The sequence below is a fragment of the Chlorocebus sabaeus genome, unplaced genomic scaffold (assembly GCF_047675955.1).
Source record: "Chlorocebus sabaeus isolate Y175 unplaced genomic scaffold, mChlSab1.0.hap1 unalloc_scaffold_397, whole genome shotgun sequence".
NCBI classification, from domain to species: Eukaryota; Metazoa; Chordata; class Mammalia; order Primates; family Cercopithecidae; genus Chlorocebus; species Chlorocebus sabaeus.
Window position 1 is genome coordinate 64,324 of NW_027327700.1, and position 21,809 is coordinate 86,132.

The 21,809-nt window shown below is 50.1% G+C and overlaps 1 protein-coding gene and 2 long non-coding RNA genes across 3 annotated transcripts; 1 reads left to right on the top strand and 2 right to left on the bottom strand.

Moving 5' to 3' along the window:
* Positions 1 to 256: 256 nt before the first annotated feature.
* On the top strand, positions 257 to 3,143 carry LOC140711249 (uncharacterized). The gene is made up of 4 exons (XM_073014183.1): positions 257 to 344; positions 914 to 1,080; positions 1,833 to 2,112; positions 2,232 to 3,143. Exons 2-4 carry the CDS (start codon positions 969 to 971, stop codon positions 2,710 to 2,712), a joined length of 873 nt encoding a protein of 290 aa, XP_072870284.1. The 5' UTR covers positions 257 to 344; positions 914 to 968; the 3' UTR covers positions 2,713 to 3,143.
* Positions 3,144 to 6,473: 3,330 nt separating this feature from the next.
* LOC140711253 (uncharacterized) lies at positions 6,474 to 8,805 on the bottom strand. The gene is made up of 2 exons (XR_012092417.1): positions 8,755 to 8,805; positions 6,474 to 8,668 (listed from the first exon to the last, which is right to left on the bottom strand). It is a non-coding gene; the product is annotated as an uncharacterized lncRNA (long non-coding RNA).
* A 3,749-nt stretch (positions 8,806 to 12,554) lies between these two features.
* Positions 12,555 to 21,787, bottom strand: LOC140711252 (uncharacterized). Its single transcript, XR_012092416.1, has 2 exons — positions 18,791 to 21,787; positions 12,555 to 18,257 (listed from the first exon to the last, which is right to left on the bottom strand). It is a non-coding gene; the product is annotated as an uncharacterized lncRNA (long non-coding RNA).
* Positions 21,788 to 21,809: the final 22 nt, after the last annotated feature.

Below are 21,809 nucleotides of genomic sequence, written 5' to 3' on the forward strand. Positions count from 1 at the left end.
GTTTCACTATGCAAGCTGACTCTCCCCACCTTATAATACAGTGGGATTAGCAGGAACCGAGTGGACGCCACAGCCCCCGTGGGCCCGGGAAATCGCAGCTTCGTCATAGCTAAGCCCGCCGCGCTCAGTTTTTCCCACCACCTGGAGGATCTACTCTCCGTTCGTCCTTCCCGACCTCAGACTACAGAGAATACCTGGGGGCGAAGGTCGAGGAAGCCACGCCCGGAGGCTCCCAGCGCAGCCCCAGGAGGAATCCTGCCGGCAACTAGAAGCTGTGCGCGCAGCGGGGCTCTGCGCCAACAACCGCCGGAGCGGCCGGGCCTGCTGCGAACTTCCGCATCCAGGTGGGGTCTCCACGCCCCAATTCCACCCCGCCCCGCCATCGGCGCTCCCCGCAAGTGCAGGGCTTCCCCCCGCCCAGACGTTCGCGCCCACTCAAGGTCTCCCTCACCCGGCCCGGGAGATGCTCCCCGCGTTCTATCCCGCCCCACCCTGGCGCGCCCCCCAAACGATGTGACCCCCGCCCCCCTGTGGTCTCCCCTCCCCCGGACGCTGCCCCTGCCCCCACCTGTGGCACTCCGGGTATCCCTGAAGTCCCCAACCAGAGCCTTCCAGCCCACCCGCGAGTCTCGAGCACCAGAGACGCGGCCCCACCCCTAGGGACCCCGCCTACCTGTGGCGCTATCCCCACGTCTGCGGCCCACCTCACCGCTAGCACGGCCCCCACCTACGACGACCCCGGCGTAGGTGCTCCTGCCCACTCCCGCACCCCGCCCGCACCTGCCCCTTTCCCTGCACCTAGCCACGCCCCCGCTCCCGCAGCCCCTCCCGTGCGCTCGGGCCCCGCCCGTCACCGCCCATTGGCCCTGGGGCGGGGCGGGGCAGCAGTTCCGACTCCTGCGCGCGCGGGCAGGGTCCACATTGCCTACTGCGCACCGGGACTAGCGGCTCCCCTCGACCTCCTCGCCATGGACACTGACGACTCCCAGGCCCCTAAGGGCTCCTTGCGGAAGTTCCTGGAGCACCTCTCCGGGGCCGGCAAGGCAGTCGGCGTGCTGACCAGAGGCGAGGATGCTCAAGGTGCGCACCTCCCTCCCGGCGGCGAGGGAGGGGCGGACGGAGCCGAGGAGAACAAGGCGAAGGGGATTTGGGGGATGGGGCAGAAGAGGGGGGAAGCGATGGGAGGACGCGGGGAAAGGTGGAGGAGCGATGGGAAGAACCAGGGAGAAGAGCGGGGAAGCGATGGGGAGAACTGGGGAGAAGCCCGTGCCCGGCAGCGGCAGGGGTACCTGCGGGGCGGCGTGAGCCAGCAAGGCAGCCCCCGGGTCCTTGCCGGGTGGGGCGGAGGAGGAAGGGACATGGCGATAGGAACCTCCATCCGGAAGATAGTGAGCTTTCCACCCCCTCCGGTTTATGTTTTAAATTGAGCCTGACAGAGGGGGTCGCCTGGAGGACCCTCGGGAGTCGTTCTGCCTCTGAGCTGTAGGACCCGGCCGGGCTTCCCCTCCGAAGCGTGGGTACAGCGCGATCACTTCCTAAGTGGCCCCCCGCCCTTCAACTCTGCCCCACGCCGCCCCCCAGCATGTCGAGGAAGAAACGGCCAGGTCCCCGCGCGCCTCCTGTCGCCTCGTGCCCCGCGCGGCGTGGGCGGGGTCCTGGCTGCTGCAATGCGGGACGCGGAGGGAGTGCTCTGGGTTCCCGCCTGGCGTCTCCGAGGCGGTCCGGCAGCCCCTCGCGTTTCCGCTGGGAGATTTTAAAAATGGGTTTCCTGCGCTCGCATGTGCTGTTGCCTTTCGGCTCGTGAGAAAACCGAAAACTAAAATGGGTCCCAGGCCCTCCCCGCAGACCTCCGCGGACGAGAAGGACCAGGAAGCGGGGACTCCGGGACGTCAGCGGCGCCGCGGCGCGGGCTCTGGGTTTCCCCTGCCCTGCAATGTGGAAGCGGCTCTCCAGGAGGGACCCGAGTCTGGGTCCACGACGCGGGCGCGCCAGGAGGACATTTAACATTGAAGAGCCGGAGGTGGTGGAGACTGCGCGCCCCAGGCCCCGGGTGCACGTGAGGGCGCCGGTGCCCGGATGGTGGAGCGCCCCAGGCCGCGCAGCCCCTGGCGGGTAGATCGGCGCTTCCCAGGCGAACGCCACCTGGGAGCCTTAGTGATAGCGCGGGCTGGAGACGCGACGCGCCCGGAGCTGGGTTTTGATTTTTATTTTCCCGGTTCCTCCTGCCGCAGATGCGTGGAAAGGCGCGGATGGCGGATTTCCTCCCGTTTCGGGACCGCGCACTGCACAAGGATGGAGCGGGAATGGGCCCCCGCCCTCGGTCCCGGTGACCTTCCCTTCGCCCTTGAGCGCGCGGGGCGGCACGGGTGCTGCATGTTGGAGCGCTGTCAGCGCCGCCCCGCCCGCCGCGAGCGCCTACGTGATGCCCGGCCCGTCGTCTCCATGCGCCCTGGCCCTGACATCAGTACGCAGCGCGCTCCCCGAGCCAGCAGCGCAGCCTCCCTAGGCCCAGCGCCCCCGCCCCCGCGGGACACCCCGGTGGCAGCGCCAGGCCCCGCCCGGCAGCCCGCCCCCCAGCGCCCGGGGAAGTGCTCTGGCGTTAGCGTTCTAGTTAAAGGACCCCAGCATCAGCGTTCCTCCTGCAGGGTTGGGTTCTCAGAGAAAGAAAAGGTGATGCAGCAGAGGATGGGATTGGAGAAATTAGGAGAGTGAAGTGGAAATAGCCTGGCCAGCGTGACTTAAACCGGCCGGGAGATGTGCGAGTACGAATGGAGCCGCCTTGGGGTCCTAATAGGACCCAGAGTGGCTTCTCAGTCAAAGGCCTTCAGAAGCAGAGGGAGCACCTGGAGTGACCTTACCTGGGCCGCGAAAGACAAGAAACCTTCGGCACGGGAAGAGGAACTGACCTCTGGAAGCCACCAGGGCAGGTGGAAGGTCAGGGTTTCAAGGTGATTTTGGAATTTAAGTGCTGTGGGTCCTGCACAGTGGCTCATGCTTGTCATCCCAGTGCTTTCGGAGGCTGAGGCAGGAGGGTCGCTTGAGCCCAGGAGTTCCAGAGCAGCCTGGACAACATCATGAGACTCTGTGTCTACAAAAAATAAAAAAGAAAGAAAAACACATTAAGATGCTGTATGTATTGGAAAGTATTTATGGGTCATTCTTTTGAGCTCCATGTCCAAAAGCTTGCTAAAATGCTTGGGAGTTTGTGTACAGGTACGTGAAATTAGGATACATTGGCAGAATCTCCGTGTTCTCTGTTGCCCTGGTTTTGCCACCTGGGAGGAGTTACACATATTGGAGGTTAGTAAGTCCACGCCTCTTCTCTTCTGGGGAAAAAGGTACTTTGGAAACCAGTATTATGTGGGAACGTGGCTTGGTTGGTACAGCCTCGGGTTAATGGGAGACAGCTGCTCTCAGCTCTGCAGATGGCATCAAATACGGTGGCCTTGAGCCCACGTGGGTCACACCTGGGCTGTCCCTGGGAAAGCCCGCCATGGCGGGTCGCCTGGGCTTTCTTTCCCTGGCAGAGCCGAAGTCACAATTTTTTTGTAAACTCTGTAAAGAGCTTTACCCTTCCGAGGTATGATCTTGAACCTGTTGGAGCATTTGGACCCATTTCTTTTAAGGAAGTTCACCTCCAGATGTGCTTAGAGGGCCTGGTCTTAGCTGCCACAGATTTACAAATCCTTTAAGTAAGTTATTCCTCGAGAATTTATCTGTTGTGCCCCCATTCTTTTTGCCATTTTATTCTGATTCTATATTAGTACTTGATTTTCCCTGACATAGAAGACTATTGCCTGTAGCTGGAGGTCAGAGAACACATTCACATTCAAGTATCAATTTCAGGGGAATTATCTGTCAGATGTGAAATTATGGTACAATTCAATATATTAAAATGACCATAGCTACCATTTGTTGAAAATATTTTGTATACTAGGAGCTTTACAATTCTTATCTCCAAGCCTAGATACATGGTCCCAAGAGAGGCATGCCCTCATTTTGGAAGTGGGGAGAAAGACTCACAAAGAAAAATAACTTAGGTAAGGGAGTGAGGTGCATACGCGATTGTGGTAGGAGCAAAACAGATCCTAATTCCAAATATTGTACTCTCCCTTAGACCACGAAGAGTACTTATGTCTGGCTCTGTCACCCAGGCTGGAGTGTAGTGGTGCCGTTACAGCTCACTGCAGCCTCAAACTCCTGGGCTCAAGTGATCCTCCTGCCTCAGCCTTCTGAGTAGCAGGGAAGACAGGAATGCAGCATCATGACCGGCTAATTGTTATTATTATTTGTAGAGACAGGATCTCACTATGCTGCTGAGACTGGTCTTGAACTCCTGGCCTCCTCTAGTGAGCCTCCTGCCTTGGCCTCCCAAAGAGCTGGAATTACAGACCTGAGCCGTCATGTCAGGCCTCCACCATGCTTTTCAGGGGCCTTTCTTGGTGGAGCTCCTTATTCTAGTTAATGCTCAAAAGTGAGCAAAACCCAACTTGCTCAAAATTACACAGATATTCTTTGGGTGGTTTTGTAAGGGGAACAGAAAATAACTTTTTATAGCGATAGGAGTCAAGGTGGCAAAAATGATATTAAGGCTTAATACCAACGCGATGGGCTGCTTTTCTTCTCCCAGTAGAGTTCATATTATTTAATTATAATATAAAATTGAAAATATCTTTCCTGTATTCCTGACTCCCCAGGCCTTGAATGAAGAAAGTATTTCTCAGGCTGGGTTTTTTGTTTTTTTTTGTTTTTTTTTTTTTTTCCTTCTTCTTTGGGTATCTTCTGTCTCAGGCTGTGGGTTTTTGTTTTTTATTTTTTTTTTCCCTGCTTCTTTGGGTATCTTCTGTTGTCCCAAGACATATCTGGAAACTTAAATTGATTTTCACCCAACCTAAAATAAGCTCCACAGCTCTGGATCGCGGACTGACCATGACTAAGTACCCACCGCCACATCACGCTGTGCCACACACCAAGAGTGACTCATTGTCTTCGTCACAGGTTGTGGCTTCTGCAGGGCCTGGTGCCTGGTGGAGCTGAGTGTACTGGGAAGTCCAGGGGCATTCTTAGGGTGGGCTGGATGCGAAAGCGGCGTCCTTTTTGCCTGTGGTGACGTGAACATCAATACAGTATTTATAGAAAGTTCACAGAAATGTAGTAAGCTTCAATCTTTCCAATCCTAGTGAGAATAGCTAGCGTTTAGTGACTCTGTTATGTGGCAGGCCCTCAGTGATCCTGGGCACTGACTTATCCCCACTTTACACATGAGCAAGGGATGCCCGAGGTGTACCGGCTTCCCTGAGTTCACAGAGCTCCCTGGTGTGGCCAGGCCCTGTGGCTGCTGCAGGGATGTTCAGGGCTGCGTGTAGCTGTGTCTTCACTGGTGTCCATCCCGTGCCCAGCACCACGCCTGGCGCTTGACAGGAACACAAGCGTTTGCTGCCTGCCTCCCGCCTGGAATCTCCACTGAGGAGCAGGAAACCAGGGGTTCTAGCTGTCTTCTTCATTCATGAAGTCCTTTAGAGGAATTCAACCTTCTCTAATCAAAAGTTTCCAATATCCTCAGATCAATGCATATAAACTGTTAAGACTTCAAGATCACAACCTAAAAACCGAAGTCAGAAGTGTGAGGTTTCAATTGACTGGACATGCATTAGGTCAATGACACACATATTTATTGGACACCAGGCTTGAGCCCCACATGGGCACCTTTGGTATCTGAAGCAATATTCCTTGGGTGGTTTTGTGAGGGGAATAGAAAATGACTTTTTATAGCGATAGGAGTCAAGATGGCAAAAATGATATTAAGGCTTAATACCAATGTGATGGGCTGCTTTTCTTCCCCCAGTAGAGTTCATATTATTTAATTATAAGATAAAATTGAAAATCTCCGAAGCAATGCTTCAGAGCCCAGTAGGATGGAAGAGGAAACTGAGAACAGTGCCATTTCTCCTCACACAGCTCCGGCGCCCCTCACCATCCTGTGCACACACATTCTTTGATGGGATCTTTTCAGTGTAAAGTGCAGTAATTAATTTTGCAAAACTTACTGGGTCTGGGAGGCAGATGATGTGTGATGGTGTCACCCCGTCACACAGTGGGAGATTTATATGATGGCATCATTTTCTATGAATGCAGACCACCTTCTGTGCCATACTCGGATGACCCTTCGAAGCTAGACATTTTGTCATCTTTCAAAAGAAGCATGTTTTCCCCCTTGGTTACAGAAAACTAAAAGCTTTTGATACAGGACTCCAACCTTTTATCAGGGAGAATCAGGGCTCTTTAAATAAGCTCGACCAGTCGGATGGGCCGTCAGAAGCAATTAAAATTAGAAAGATGAAGATGCGGTAACAACCTGGTCAGGGCAAATGTCAGGATACCAGATTGCATGTTCACAGTTGCGTTTCTGTTAAGAACGTGCGGGTGAATATGGAACAGATGGCCATGTGTCAGTAGTTGGGTTGCATTTTATGTTTCTTTTCTACAAGCCCTTTCTGGTGTTGTGTTTGTGTTTATTAGAGAGTAGCTGCCCAGAGGCTGCCGTTTCCCTCCCCACTCCTCCGTTCTCTGCATCTTCACCCCCAACTCCCAGTACTTTGGAATTACAGTCATTGTGTTTGTCAGGATGGAAGAGGCAGCCAGACACATGGCAGATCAGAGCACTGAGAGGCAGAGACTTAATAAGTCCCGCCGTGGCCCCACTGTCTCGAGTGCTGAGATAGGGCCTCGGTGTTTTTCTCTGCAGAATGGAGGCATCACTCAGTCTCTATCTTCTCTCCCTGTCTCTTTCTTCACTCCCCCCTTCCCTAACACACATCCACAGTGAAAGTCTTCAGGAGGCAAAAGAGAAAAGGCTGGACTGTGCTGGGCCCCCCCAACCCCGGGGCCCATTTGCTGTCTTCCCAGCTTCCGTGTGCCCAGAGCCGCCTGGGGGAGCCTTTGGAGGTGCAGATCCTGACTGTGTGGGTCTCAGTGAGGCTCCGACTCTCACGGGGAGGCGCCGGTGCTGCGGGTCCCCCTGGGGGCAGTGCCGCGGTTTGCAAATCCTGCAGATCAGCTTCTCCACTTCTCCAGGTTTCTCCAACATCAGATGCTCCCAGGAGTCCGGTGGGATTGTTTTCTGACTTTGACCAGGATTTTGACGGAGAAGATTCATTAATATAGGACCCCTTGTCTTAACGTACATAGGTAAATGATCTGATCTGAAGTTTTCTGAATGGAAAATGATTGAAGGAGTGGCATCCAGTAGCCTCGGGGAGTCATTCCGTCATATCTTTTCAGCTGTGTCTTACTACGATTAAGATTTTGTTTCTGTGTGTGGCGGGGCGGGGGGGGGGGGACGTTGAGATGGAGTCTCGCTCTGTTGCCCAGCCTGGAGTGCAGTGGCTTGATCTGGGCTCACTGCAACCTCTGCCTCCCGGGTTCAAGTGATTTTCCTGTCCCAGTCTCCCAAGTAGTTGGGATTATAGACATGTGCCACCATGCCCACCTTTTTTTTTTTTTTTTTGTATCTTTAGTAGAGATGGGGTTTCACCATGTTGGTCAGGTTGGTCTCGAACTCCTGACCTCAAGCGCTCCACCTGCCTCGGCCTCCCAAAGTGCTGGGATAACAGGCTTGAGCCACCACCCCCAGCCTTATTTCTGTGTTTCTGTAATCATTGCGCACATTAACGACCGCCTTCGGTGAGTCAGGGCAGGCTTTAGGCAAAAGAACTAAGCCCTCTCCGCCCCTGCGGCTCTCACTCCTGCGGTGAGGTGCGGGTACAATGTACCTGTAGCCGGACCTGAGAAGAAAAGCTCCTGTCTTATGAAAGGGCCCGGGGAGCCTCTGGTTGGGGCCGTTTGACCTGACCGGAAGGTGAGGGAGGAGTCGGTAGAGGTGGGTGGGCCAGTGGAGGACTTTGGATTCGCCTTGGGGGAACTGGGAAGCAGACTGACTGTCTCCGATAAGGGTGGCTTTGTGGAGAGGAGAGGACAGGAGGGGAGGTCGTGAGTTTAGGGTCTCACAAGGAGCGGCCACAGATGGAAGGTTATGGGGTGGGGCATGTGGCAGGGCAGCCTTGTGCCCATAGACACACCCCGCCGAGGAGACCCAGGGACTCAGCTATGACAGCTGGAAGGCGGAGCATGTGAGCTGCAGCAGACACAGGCAGGTGGGGTAAAAGGAGAGTCTTCGCAGCAGTGCTTAGAATAGCAAAAAGTGGGAAAACCAGCAAAAAACTATCAATAGGAGATTAATGAATCCATTATGGCACCTGGAATGGAAGGAATTTTTGTCAGCGTTTAATAAGGAGCTTTGTGCTGGTCGAAAGTCAGGAGGTGCCCAGTACACTCAAGGGCAGTATTGAAGAGCTGAGTCCAGAGCAGCTCTGCACAGCAGATCCCCCTGGGGCCAGAGGGGCCGTTTGCAAATCCAAGCAGATCCGCTTCTTGAAGGTTTCTCCAACGGGAGCATCTCCCAGGATTGAGGCTTGCATGGGTGGCCTGTGTTATATATGCAATTTTAAATGATCTAGTTGCCACATTAAAGAAAGGCAGGTCCGGAGGGGGGGACGCTGGGTGCCATGACTCACGCCTGTAATCCCAGCACTTTGGGAGCCCAAGGCAGGTGGATCACTTGAGCCCAGGAGTTTGAGGCCAGCCTGGGCAGCATGGCGAGACCCAGTCTCTACAAAAAATACAAAACAATTAGTCGGATGTGGCGGTGCACACCTACAGTCCCAGCCCCGTGGGACATTGAGGTGGGAGGATTGCCTGAGCCCAGGAGTTGGAGGCTTCAGTGAGCTGTGACTGCACCGGTTCACTCCAACCTGGGCAACAGAGTGAGACCCTATCTATAAATAAATAAATAAATAAATAAATAAATAAATAAATAAATAAAGTGAGACCCTATCTATAAATAAATAAACAAACTATATTTTCTATTCAGCCCACTATTTTGATAACAGTTATTGTGTTATTAATATTTTACACTGTTTTCCATACTTAAGTTTTTGAAACCCAGTGTGTAAAGAATCTTCAAGTACATCTCCATGTGGACGGGACACACGTGGCCAGCGGCTCCTCTGAGGGACAGTGTGGTCACGGCGATGGGTGGCGTGTGCTGCCTGTACATAGAAGGTCCCCGTGTGAGTGTTCCTGCGAAGGTCCTGAGGGATGGGCAGGGGAGGGCCGACACCGTCCCAGCCACACAGAGGACCCTGGAATGCAGCAGGCTGCCAGCGCGCCCCCACCCCAGCCCCTCTGCTGCCTGAGCTCTTTCCCAGATGTCCACTTAGCTAACCTCCCTCACCTTCTTCCCTTTCCTTCTTTCCCCAAACGTCACTCTCAGGCAGGTCTGCAGGCTCTCCGATTGTCAATGGCAGCCCATCTCCATCCTCCACCCTCTTAACACCCCCCACCCCACTTGCTATTTTTCTCCTCAGTGCTTACGGCCATCCACCCCTGGGCATCATGCATTTGTTCACTGTGTTTCTTGCTTTCGGGTCTCTCCCGATTGGAACAAGCTCCGCCAGGACCAGAGGCTTTCCATTTTGTCACCGATGCATCCACATAGCTCCCGGCAGAGATGGCGCTTGGGGCACCTGAGGTGGACAGTGGCTGGTGGTTGAGCCCTACAGATTTATCTCAAGCCCTCCCCTGACCCTACCGGAAGACACGGTGGTCTGCACAGTCCAGATAGTCAGAGAGGCCCCCCGGCTCGATGACTTTGAACCGGCGGGGCTGGGGAGGGGGGAACAGCACCGTCGACAGAATCCCCCCTTGGTATCCCACCTCCCCATGCCTACATAATCCCTGCATTATCAAAGGAGAGACCCCTAGAAGGAGGTTTGGCAGCAGGAGTGAGATCAGCGCAGTGTAAGCTCATTTTCTGACAAACCAGTGGGAGGAGTTGGCAAACTGACTTTCTCAAAAAGAATGTATGCATCGAAATTAGCAAGTGAGTGATCAGCAGTGTGGGAAAATTCAGGAAAAGCAGTTCAGTGCTGTGAGAGAGGGCGAGGCAGGGAGCTTTATTACTCCAGACAACGGAGGAGGTAAAAGGATAGACCTAGATTATTTCACTAGAGTTCATCTATTCTTTTTTTTTTTTTTTTTTTTTTTTTTTGAGAGGGAATCTCGCTCTGTTACCCAGGCTGGAGTGCAGTGGCGCAATCTCGGCTCACTACAACCTCCGCCTCCCGGGTTCAAGCGATTCTCTTGCCTCAGCCTCCCAAGTAGCTAGGACTACAGGCGCATGCCACCACGGCCGGCTCAGTTTTCTTTGTATTTTCAGCAGAGAGGAGTTTCACCCTGTTAGCCAGGATGGTCTCAATCTCCTGACCTCGTGATCTGCCTGCCTTGGCCTCCTAAAGCGCTGGGATTACAGGCGTGAGCCATCGTGTCCAGCCTATTCCTTTTTTTTAAAAAAAATACAATTTAGATTTTATCAGAATAGAATCCTAGGAAGCTGAGATTTGTAAACTGGGAAATCCATCTCCTCCAAGTAGCCAGGAAATAAGCCAGGTGACCTAAGTCATTCTTGCTAGGCCCTGGTGTGGGCCGGGGATGACTGACTCAAGGAAGAAGCTGTCTTGTGACTCTCTTACCTGCACTGTCGTTTAGTAAGAAGCTGTTAAAAAGTATATCATATGAAGAAAGTGATTTACTAATTGATCAGAGTAATGACCACATATTTCCTATGTAACCACTCCCTCATTATCTCCAACTTTATCTTTGGTTCTCATGACAAGATTATCACTTCCCAGAAAACTGGGTTTTTTTGCAAATTACCAGGAGGTGTTTTTCCAAATGGTAAGGTTCTTCTTTGGTGGGAAGATGTTTTCTCCTGGAAATCCTTAGGAAAGTTATTTGATTCTTGGGTTGGGCTCCCAAAACCAAAACAAAACAAGATGGATTATCCCCAGGATACCTGAGCTATAAGGACAATCTGTAGCTTGAGCGTGGAGTGAAAGACACTGAAACTGCCCTTTGTCCCAAATGGCTGTGTGCCGGGGCCCTAGAACAGCCCTAAGGAGGTGGTGAAACAGGTGACATTTACCTGTGAGGCTGAAAGCCCTCATTGCCAGGCTGTGAAAGTCCGCACTGCAGGTGTGCACGTCTTTATCCCTGTCCTGTGGGTGACAGAGCCTGCCAGTGAATGCTGGTGCATTTCCTTCTTGCTTTTCATCCACCCGTGTTCTCCTCCCTCCTAACCCCTCACTGAATGTTCCTGGGGCTTCATCAGGTTTCACCCTGCAGGGCCCAGCAGGAGGCAGCTGATTTGCAGTCCTCACCATTCAGAAGTTCAGAGGGAGGGCTTAGAACCAAACAGGCTCCACCCCCAGGCAATTAAATGAGCATCTGGCCTCAGCAGGCATTATTTTCCTTCAAGTTCCCATTGGTGACTCTAAGGCACAGGTATCATAATAGAGGAAATCAGGAAGTCTTGAAAGTTAAAAGGAAATAAAACTAGGGTTTACCCTGTAGCTTCACCACTTCACTAAGGTCGTTACCTTCCAGTAATCAGTTTATCCCCCTCAGAGCCTCAGCTTTCTCATACCTCCAGGGAGGTGTCAGGAGCTCTGCGGGATTCCTGTGAGAATAATCCGGGCCTGGGCTCTAGCTGTGGGTGTGCAGTCAGCAAGGGACGCCCTACTAGGTCCCACCAAGTGCTGCCAGCCCCTGAGCTCAAGGAGGACACGTGAAGAAAAGCCCTTTGCAATGTAGGGCTCCATCCCACCAACGTGCAAGTGAATAGAAGTCCTTTCAAGACCTAGTATTGTGTATTTTTAAAAGTGTGGTGCCCCATCACCTGGAAATTGCTAGAAATGCACGTTCCCAGGCTCCCTCTCCACCTGTGAAACCCTGGGGGTGGCCCAGCTACCTGGGGTGCTGCGGCCGCTGATGGTGCTCCTGCTGTGGGGCGGTGTCACTGTTCTTTCCAGGTGGGTACAGGTGGACCCAGGGGTGGGGGGTGGGGAGAATCCCACAGGGACTTCAGGGACTGAGTTTAGTGCTGGGGTGTGTTTCTACTCTGCACAGGAGTCTCCTGGGGTCACCTTGTGTATCATGTCCAGCTTTTTTTTTTTTTTTTTTTTTGAGACAGTGTCTCGCTCTATCGCCCAGGCTGGAGTGCGATGGCGCCATCTCCACTCACTGCAAGCTCCTCCTCCCGGGTTCACAGCATTCTCCTGCCTCAGCCTCCTGAGTCGCTGGGACTACAGGCGCCTGCCACCACACCCAGCTAATTTTTGTACTTTTAGTAGAGATAGGGTTTCACCACGTTGGTTAGGCTGGTCTTGAACTCCTGACCTCAGGTGATCTCCCCGCCTCGGCCTCCCAAAGTGCTAGAATTACAGGTTTGAGCTACCATGCCCAGTGGGCTAATTTTTAAGTTTTAGAGATGGGTTCTCACGGTTACTCTTGCTGGTCTCAAACTCCTGGCCTCAAGCAATTCTCCCATCTTAGCCTCCCAAAGTGCTTGAATTTGCAGGCATGAGCCAACACACCTAGCCAGAAATTGATCTTTCATTTTAAACTTCATCTAGAGATGTGACAAAAACCAAACGAAGTATTTGTTAAAATACTTTATAACCCTAGGTACAGTAATAGAGTAATCCAACTGACAATTTCACAAAAGTCAATTTTTGGCAACAAGTTCAAGGTTATACATGTTAATAAAGATAACACATTTATTCAACCAGAAGAAAAAGGTTACAATGACAGAATTTATCTTTTTCTTTACTATGTTGTCTGAGCTATGGTTAAGGTTTGGGGAACTAGTATCTTAAAGAACCTTCAGAAATTTCTCATTCTAGAATTTAGAAACAAATTTTACACTCTCGGGGTTGAGAGAATCCAGGAGCAATCACCACCCCTAGTGTCCCGATGCTACTCTCCAAAGGCCCTTCCCCACTAGCCACAGAAATCAGAGCTCCCTGGGAAACAGACAGTTGAGCCTCTGGAGGAGGAAGGCCTGGCTGTGCCTGCGTTAGGGAGGTGGGGATGGGGGCATACAAACCAAAGAAGTGAGACCAAAATGGGCCAACAGCTGTGGCAAATGTCGGCATAAAAATAAATAAATTCCATCTGATCACATGGTCTCAAATATATACATATACAGAAATATTTGTGAGGTCACAGTGGTACTAAAAAACAAAACAAAGACGACTGGGGGGAAAAAAAGAAGAAAAGAAAGAACTCTTTTCTCCATGTTGGGTGCAGTGGCTCACACCTGTAATCCCAGCACTTTGGGAGGTCAAGGTGGGCAGACTGTTTGAACTCAGGAGATCGAGACCAGCCTGGGCACCACGGCGAGACTCTGTCTCTACAAAAAACATTAGCACTAGCTGGGCATGGGGGTGCACATCTGTAGTCCCAGCTACTCAGGTGGCTGAGGTGGCCCAGGAGGCTGAGGCTGCAGTAAGCTAAGACCATGCTATTGTAGTCCAGCCTGGGGGACAGAACCAGACCCTGTCTTTAAAAAAAAAAAGACAGCTTCTTCTGTCAACATTAGAGGTAGTTCCTGCACCACCCCTCCTCCTCAAACTGGACTTCCCAGGGAGAGCAGCCGCCCCTGCCTTTTCCACAGAACCATATTTCAAGATAACCCAAGAGCCCCAGCTGATGTGGAGCTCTTCTTTGAAGAAGTCCAGCAAACGAATGAAGAATTACAGAATTTGAAAACTTCACAAACTCTAATAAATGATTCAGGCAATAATCCTCAATGAATATGAAAACCATTAATAGGTTGATGAGGAATTATCACAGGACACCAGAAACTCAAGTGCACCAGATGGTCTGTGGCTGAAGGGAGAAAGCAGATCTTCACAAGACAGTGGCCGACTCTCAGCATGCACCCTGCTGGTGTGAGACCCCCCGGTGGAGGCAAGCAGGCCTCACACGATGGTAGGATGTGGCCATCAATGCAGAACTCCCCACGAGGGACTCTGCTTAAAAAGGCGCAGCCTGACTCAAACTAAGGCTTTGGATCTAAGTTCCAGTTCTCAGGAAACACAGGAACATGGCACCCAACACCACACAGGAGCAGCCAGGACACCTGGAAAGTGAGAGCGCCTGGAGGAAACCCGGCCTGCACACTTCTCTGCCGTCCCCGAGAGGGTGCCCAGGAGAGACCCGGGCTGACCAGGTGTGATCTGTGGGACCCTGTGCAGCAAACACTTTGGAGCCAACTAGAAAATGTGAATATGGAATAAGAAATAGGCAGTTTTATGAAAGTATGTTTTATTCTATTAAAACTGAAAATGGCAATAGCTCATGTAAGAAAAAATCATGTTTTCAGGTCACAAATTCAAATATTTAGTGGTAAATGATGACATTTATAATTTACTTCCAAAAACTTCACAAGGAAAAGGATATCTATTATGTGATAAGTGTTTAGGGGCTCATTATCCTAGTCTACTTTTCTGTATACTTGAAAGTTTTCATAATTGTTTTTATATAAACTAACCTTGCAAATATGTTTTTACATTAGCATTTATATGTAAATTATTAGTGTTTTATAGGATACGTATAACTATATTATTACTATAATGACCTTATACTAGTGACATAAGAAACAAGCGATAGATCAGAAAGTGAGGATGTGATGAAGGTTCTGTGACTGCATCCACTATCGGAAGAACACTTCTCCATGCCAAGGAGAGGCTCGAAGCTAAGCATTGCTAAATGTGAGAGACGCCATGTCATGAAATTGGAAGAACACACACAAGTTAACTTTCCACAATCCACCATCAAACTTTTCCAACAAAATATTACCTAGCATTGCTTGGGTGATAGTGAGTGGTATGAAATTGCTTAAGCTTCTCCCACATAAGCTCCGGGATGCACAGTGGGTCACCCCTGGAGACCACTGAGTACGTGTGGTCGGGAAGAAGTCTATTTTGAAGGTGCTGGGGGAATATCCTCTCATTGTCTGTCTTGAAATGTGAAATAAATAAGAATATATACATTTAAAATAATACACACATACATTACTTACAATATAGCCAATTGATCACATTCTGGTGCATATGCCTGTAATACTTTGCAAATAAAACTGTTCTAATGGTAACAAAAAAAAAAAAAAAGACACCCCTGCAGGCATTGTTTAACACCGTATTCAATCACTCATCACCCATGCACAGGACCCAAGGATTGAGAACAATGGACTTTTTGATGTGTGTTGCAAATTGGAGGGATCACCAGGTCTGCCCACCAGCCAGGAGGGAAGTGGGGAGAAGCTCTCACCCTAACTTGAGTTTTAAGAAGGCTCCTTGGAAGAAAAGACCACCAAATTGAGAATGAAAGGTAAGAAATAGTTCACCAGCTGAGGGGGGCTACGGGAGTCAGAGAGCAGGCCACCCACAAGCCCCAGGGACACCAGCACAGGCAGGTTGTCAAAGTCACAAGGGGACATGAAGACACGGGCCCAGGACAGCAGCTCTTAATCCAAAATGGTCTCAAGGCTCCTTTACACTCTGAAAAATTAACCAATTTATGCCTGAGGTTGCAATTTTTTTGGTAAAAATTCAGACCTTGGCAATGACCTTGAGCTGTAGGATATAAATAACTCCCACAAGCTTAGGATTCCAATAATGGAACACGAGGCATAAATGGGTTTTAATGAGGACCCAAGCAGCTTTTGATTATGTGGGCTTTTTTGCCTGTGTAGGTGCCTGTGTGTGTTTATATAATTTTTCTATATTCTAAATTAAAGCTGAGACATTTAAAAACTACTTATGCATTAAGGTAAGCCATCATTACATGATAATATAAATATGTTTGAAAAATATTTCTCATAACAAAGTAAAAAACTGACTACTTAGAGTGATGCTGTGTTGCCTTTTTTGCAAACCTCTGTAGTGTCTGGGTCAGAGGTGAAGCTGGACTCCCCCATCTGCTCTGTATGCAGCTTGGTGCGTGTCACACACCTCGCCACGCAGCCTCTAGAAAGTACACCATGTACTTCGGCAAGAATGAGTGAAAAAGACAATGTGTTGATAGTGGTATGAAAAGAGCTTTTCTCTCGCTGCAGATCATACACGGGGGTCGTCAGACATGGTCTGAGACAGCATCCTGGCCCTGCTAATCCCCTGGCTTCTGCTCACAGCACTGACCTAGCTAATCCAAGAACATGTCACCTATAATGAGAATATTATATAAAAATCAACCACCTTCCAGATGTGTCTGTATCATGGTTCTGTACATGGGTAAGGTAAGCTGAACACAACATTAAAAAGAAAGAAAACTTACAAACCCTCCCTTCATCTCACTAAAGACGACTCCTTTAAAGACCAAGGGTGTCTGGGGTCGCTAGGATTCTCGTGTTCCAGCCGCCATCCTTCCTGCCTGAGGACAAATAATTATAAGCTGACAGTGACTCAAATACTAAAGTCTGCATCAACTAGTTAATCACTCATGACATACCAGAAATCCAGCTCGTGTAAACATGGGAAAAAGGTGGCGTCCAAATACACCGAGAGGAGATTCTGAAGGTCCTTGGGATTTTGTGTGGAAAATGGATACAGAGTATAATCACTAGCTGGGTACAAATGAAAAGTGAAATTGTAAAATATAACAGATTTCTACTAAAATTATTGAGTCTCAAGCCTCATTTCCCCTTTGTCCTAGGACAGTAAGTTGTAGCTATTCTTGAGATGAGGCAGTGGCTCCATACTCTGGCCCCCGACCTTACTTTAGGTAAGCCTCCTGGTAAGTGTCCATACTTTTCGGTATGAAAGAAACTGTCTTCTCTTTCAGTCATGCCAGCCGGCCCTCTCCCTCAATCACATACCACGTCCCTGTGATCACAACACTTGCCACCCACTCCGTCCGGGTGCCATGAGTCACCTGGCCAAGCACACACAGCAAGTCGCTGGCAGAGGTGAGACCTCGGGTCTCCTCAGCCCAATCTAGGGAGCCTGCCATCCAACCGCCATGCATAAGTGGCCCACTACGACCTGCATCATCTACCGCTGTTAAATTACTCGTTTCCAAGCTTACCGTACTTTGTAACAGATGATCAATGCATTTAAAATCAGCAGATACAGTGAGATGTCTGCTTTCTAACAATATATAGCTTTAATAATAATAGCGCTCATGGTAGCTATTTCTCAAACAAGAAACATGACTTATCATAAGTTTCTATGGCTGGACACAGTGGCTCACACCTTTAATCCCAGCACTTTGGAAAACCAAGGTGATATGGTTTGGCTGCGTCCCCACCCAAATCTCATCTTGAATTGTAGTTCCCATAATCCCCACATGTTGTGGGAGGGACCTGGTAGGAGGTGATTGAATCATGAGAGCGGTTCCCCCCATATTATTCTCGTGACAGTGAGTACGCTCTCACGAGATCTGACAGTTTTATAAGGGGCTTTCCCCTTCACTTGTCATTCTCTTCCCTGCCACCCTGTGAAGAGGTGCCTTCCACCACGATTGTAAGTTTCCTGAGGCCTCCCCAGCCATGCAGAACTGTGAGTCAATTAAACCTCTTTACTCTTTAGGTCATTCTTTATAAATTACCCAGTCTTGGGTATTTCTTCATAGCAGTGTGAGATTAGACTAATACACAAGACAAGAGGATTACTTGAACCCAGGAGTTTGAGACCAGCCTAGACAACAAAGCAAGTTTCCACCTACACACACACACACACACACACACAATGAGCCAGGCGTGGGGGCACCTTGTCCCAGTTACTTGGGAGACTGAGGTGAGAGGATCGCTTGAGCCCAGAAGTTTGAGGCTGCAGTGAGCCCAGATCATCCCACTGCACTCCAGCCTGGGTGACATGGTGAGTACCAGTCTCAAAAATAAGTACATTTCTATAAAATTTGAAAAATAAAGGAGTGAGTTTATAGTACTGGCTACTATTAATAAGGACCTCACCCAGAGTGAGGTGTCTTTGCCCTCACTTTGCAGGATTTCACAAATGCTCTGAGTCTGTTGTCAGGACTCCCATGCCTGGACCTTGCCTGGGACCCCCTAGTCACTGCGCTGGTTCCCTTGCTGGAGCCCTGCCCAGAGGCAGCTGCTTTCTTACACCACCCTCTCCAGGAGCTCTTCCCTTTCCCCCCAGCAGCAGCAGCAGCAGCAGCAGCAGCTCCCACCCTTGTCCTTGGCCCTCCGCATGGCATCCACCATGTGCTTCCAGTCACAGCTGCATCAGTCTTCTAGATGGTAAGTTGTTTTTTAAATTTGCTACAACATCAAGCATAGCACAGAGCCAACAGCTGGCCAAATATGTGAAGTGTGGTCATTTTTAGTTACTATGCTAAAAAAAAAAAAAAAAAAAAAAAAAAAAGGAAAAGACTTAAGCAAATAACAAAACAAAAATGAATCCATTTTAATATAAACCCAAGTAAGTATAAGTCCACAATTTCTTCTTTATAATTTTGAAACCCAAAAGGCTCAGAAAACTGAAAGATTCTGCAGAAGTTTAGAGCAAACTATTTGATGGCAAAACCTGACTGAACAGATCAGGGCACTGAGTCTTCGTGCTCACACTCAGCGAATCATCAGGTTTGGCTGCAGAAACCTGAGTGTGTCTGATGACAGACCCAGCTGGAAGTGTTACTCTCTCAAATCTGACAAGAATCAGGCTTCGCGGGATTCCAGGAAGGGACCGGGGGTCATTTCTCTCACAAGCTTTGTTCAGCCGAGTAGCCATCATGCAACAGGAGCTGGGCCAGGGCCTTGGGACACGAGGACAAGGCTAGTCTCCACCCTAAAGGGCCCGTACCTATGCCAGAAACCACACCTGCAATGTATGTGGATTTATGAGGAGGTGCCGAGAAGGACCCATACCTGGTTTATGGTGAATCCGTGGATCTTGTCTCCTAGTTGATACTGTAGAGCCCTCTCACAAGCCCGGTTACTGTTCCATCGCCACGCTCTGTGGTGTGCATGTCTAGACTAAAGGTCATCTAAGTTAGATGAGCTGCAGGAAAATTATCTGGCTAACATTATTCAGCCACATAGTGAAAATACTCTTACATGATAAAGATCATTAATTAGATAAAAATTAAATACTGCATCTTCCAAAATCTTGCACATTCCAGAAAACTAATTTCTGGTAAGACCCTTCCCATTTTAATGACCTTTTATCTTACCTAAAGCTTCAGTGTTGGAAACCTTTTCTTTATACATGTTCAAAAATAACTATAATACAATTATGGTTTAAATTCCCCTTAAGAAACTCTTAAACAAAAGGGCTTCTTTTCCTCACAGAATCCTCACAAGCCTTCAAAATATTGGAAGAAATTCACACTACAGTTAAATCCCATTACATGCCTACCGAATTGGTGAAAACTTTTTAAAAAGCCTAATATTACCAGGAGCTCTCACACACTGCTAGTCATACTGCTCTCATACTGCTACATACACTGCTACCTGTCCCACAGGGAGTACAAAGTGGAACAACTTTGGAAAAACACTTGGCATTCTTTAGAAAGCTAAGCAGGCAGGGCATGGTGGCTCACACCTGTAATCCCAGCACTTTGGGAAGCCGAAGAGTTCCAGAACAGCCTGGCCAATATGGTGAAACCCAGTCTCTACTAAAAATACAAAAATTAGCCAGGCGTGGTGGCAGGTGCCTGTAGTCCCAGATACTTGGGAGGCTGAGGCAGGAGAATCGTTGAAACCGGGAAGCAGAGGTTGCAGTGGGCCGAGATCACGCCACTACACTCCAGCCTGGGCGTCAAAAAAAAAAAAAAAAAAAAATCTGAATACTGGAAATCCGTTCACCTCTTGGTCTACATCCTCCACACCTTACACTGCTGCACCAGCACTCACAGACAAGATTGTCAGCACAAACTCTGATAGTCCCAAACTCAACTCACCTGGAGGTGTAACGACAGCGAATGGATAAACTGCAGACTAATCATTCAATTAAAAAAAAAAACTAACCAACAAAAGTGCCTACAACTGCATATAACAAAGATGAAGGTCACATAATGTTAAACAAAAGATACACACAATACAGTATTATCCTAAACAGGTATTATTCAAACAGGTAACAAGATACTGTCAGAATGCATAGAGATGGTAAAATATTTTTAAAAAGCAAGGACATTTCTGTATGATAGTGCTAATCTAAGCGGGAGGGAGAGGGTTATGAGCAGTTAGGGGAAATCTTCAGCTTGGTCATGCGGACACTTTTTTTTTTTTCTTTTGAGACAAGAGTCTTGCTCTGTTGCCCAGGCTAGAGTGCAGTGGTGCAATCTCGGCTCACTGCAACCTCCACCTCCTGGGTTCAAGCAATTCTCCTGCCTCAGCCTCCTGAGTGGCTGGGACGACAAGTGCTCACCACCACGCCCAGCTAATTTTTGTATTTTTAGTAGGGACGCGGTTTCACCATGTTGGCCAGGCTGGTCTTAAACTCCTGACTTCAAGTGGTCCGCCCGCCTTGGCCTCTCAACATGCTGCGGTTACCGGCGTGAGCCACCGCGCCCAACCTACTTATTTTCTAATTATTCTCACCTGGATGAGATGGCTTACGCCTGTAAGCCCAGCAATGTGAGAGGCTGAGGAGGGGGATCACTTGAGCCCAGGAGTTCAAAACCAGCCTGGGCAACAGAGCAAGATCCCGTCTCTTCAAAAAAAAAAAAAAAAAAAAAAAAAAAACACTTTATTTTCTCAAATTGTACTATATGTCTTACGGGCTTTTCTACATTAATATATCCCACCAAAATATTTTAAAGATATATACAGGGGAAAAGAAAACACCTATTCGGTCACTGTCAACATTATGAAGATATGCTGTAGTCAACATTTGCTTACTGATTTAGCAAATTTCAGAATTATGGGACAGAGACGCATTTTAAGAAGTTACTTATGAGCAAGGACATGATAGGAAACCCATGAGCGGTAAGGCCAGGGTCTCCCCCGAACTTTCCAGTAACCTGCTGCCAAACTCACGCCACGGACGCCCCGTGTCTCCCCCCGGCCTGGGCCGGCAGCGCTGAACTGTTACATTAAATACGGGCTCGTGGATTACCATGAGCACTAAACCGCTTCGTCAATTTTTTCCCCCATAAACTGAGTCGTTAAAAAACCAAAAAAAGTTAAATTCCGGGAGGCTTCAGTTCTCTGAACACAGCCGGACTTTAAGAGTGGGCTGTGGGCGCCTCGGGTCTCTTAAGGACTCAGCCTCCAACAAAAATGAACTAGGAGCAAAGACACCAGCGAGAACCGCAACTGCCGGCCCCATTTACTACCCCCATTAAAGCCCACTCCAAAGGAGGGCCCTGCCGGGAGCGCCACGGGCAGACCCGGCCCCCAGCCCGGGGCATCGGCCCCGGGGTCCTCCGGCCTCAGAACCCCGGATGTGGGAGCCCAAGGAAGGCCCCGGCAGGGCCTCGGGGTGCGGGGCGCCCACAGTGCGGGGAGCTGCAAGGCTTGGGCGCAGGGACCCCTACGTCTCCGGCCCGCCCTGGACCTTCCTCTCCCGGGAGCCAGCACGCCGAGCACTTCTAGCCGCCGACCGCAGCGCCTCACCCGCCGCCCAGCCGCCTCAGAGAACTCAACCCCCTCCGCGCGCCACAGCGCCACATGGCGTAAGACCAGCTCGGGGCTGGCGAGGGACCCCACTTAACGCGACGTAGGGCGTGGGGCGGGGCTTGCTGTGACGGCCACCACTCCTATTGGTCAGCGCGAACGGCAACGTCCTCTGCGATAGGCTGTAGATGAAAAGGGCGGGCCTCCACTGCTCTGGGACGGGCGGGAGGGCGGTGCAGAGGGCGATGGGCGGGAGGAGCGGGGCCGACATGCCGAAGGAGGCGGCAAGGGGAGAAGCGTGCTCACGGGTAAAAGGGGCGCGGCCGGC

Excerpts from the sequence above, each read along its gene's own strand:
- LOC140711249 (XM_073014183.1), top strand. The coding sequence starts at position 969 with ATGGACACTGACGACTCCCAGGCCCCTAAGGGCTCCTTGCGGAAGTTC. Across the intron at positions 1,081-1,832 it reads CAGAGGCGAGGATGCTCAAG|GCCCTCCCCGCAGACCTCCG; the intron begins GTGCGCACCTCC and ends AATGGGTCCCAG. Across the intron at positions 2,113-2,231 it reads GGCCGCGCAGCCCCTGGCGG|ATGCGTGGAAAGGCGCGGAT; the intron begins GTAGATCGGCGC and ends CTCCTGCCGCAG.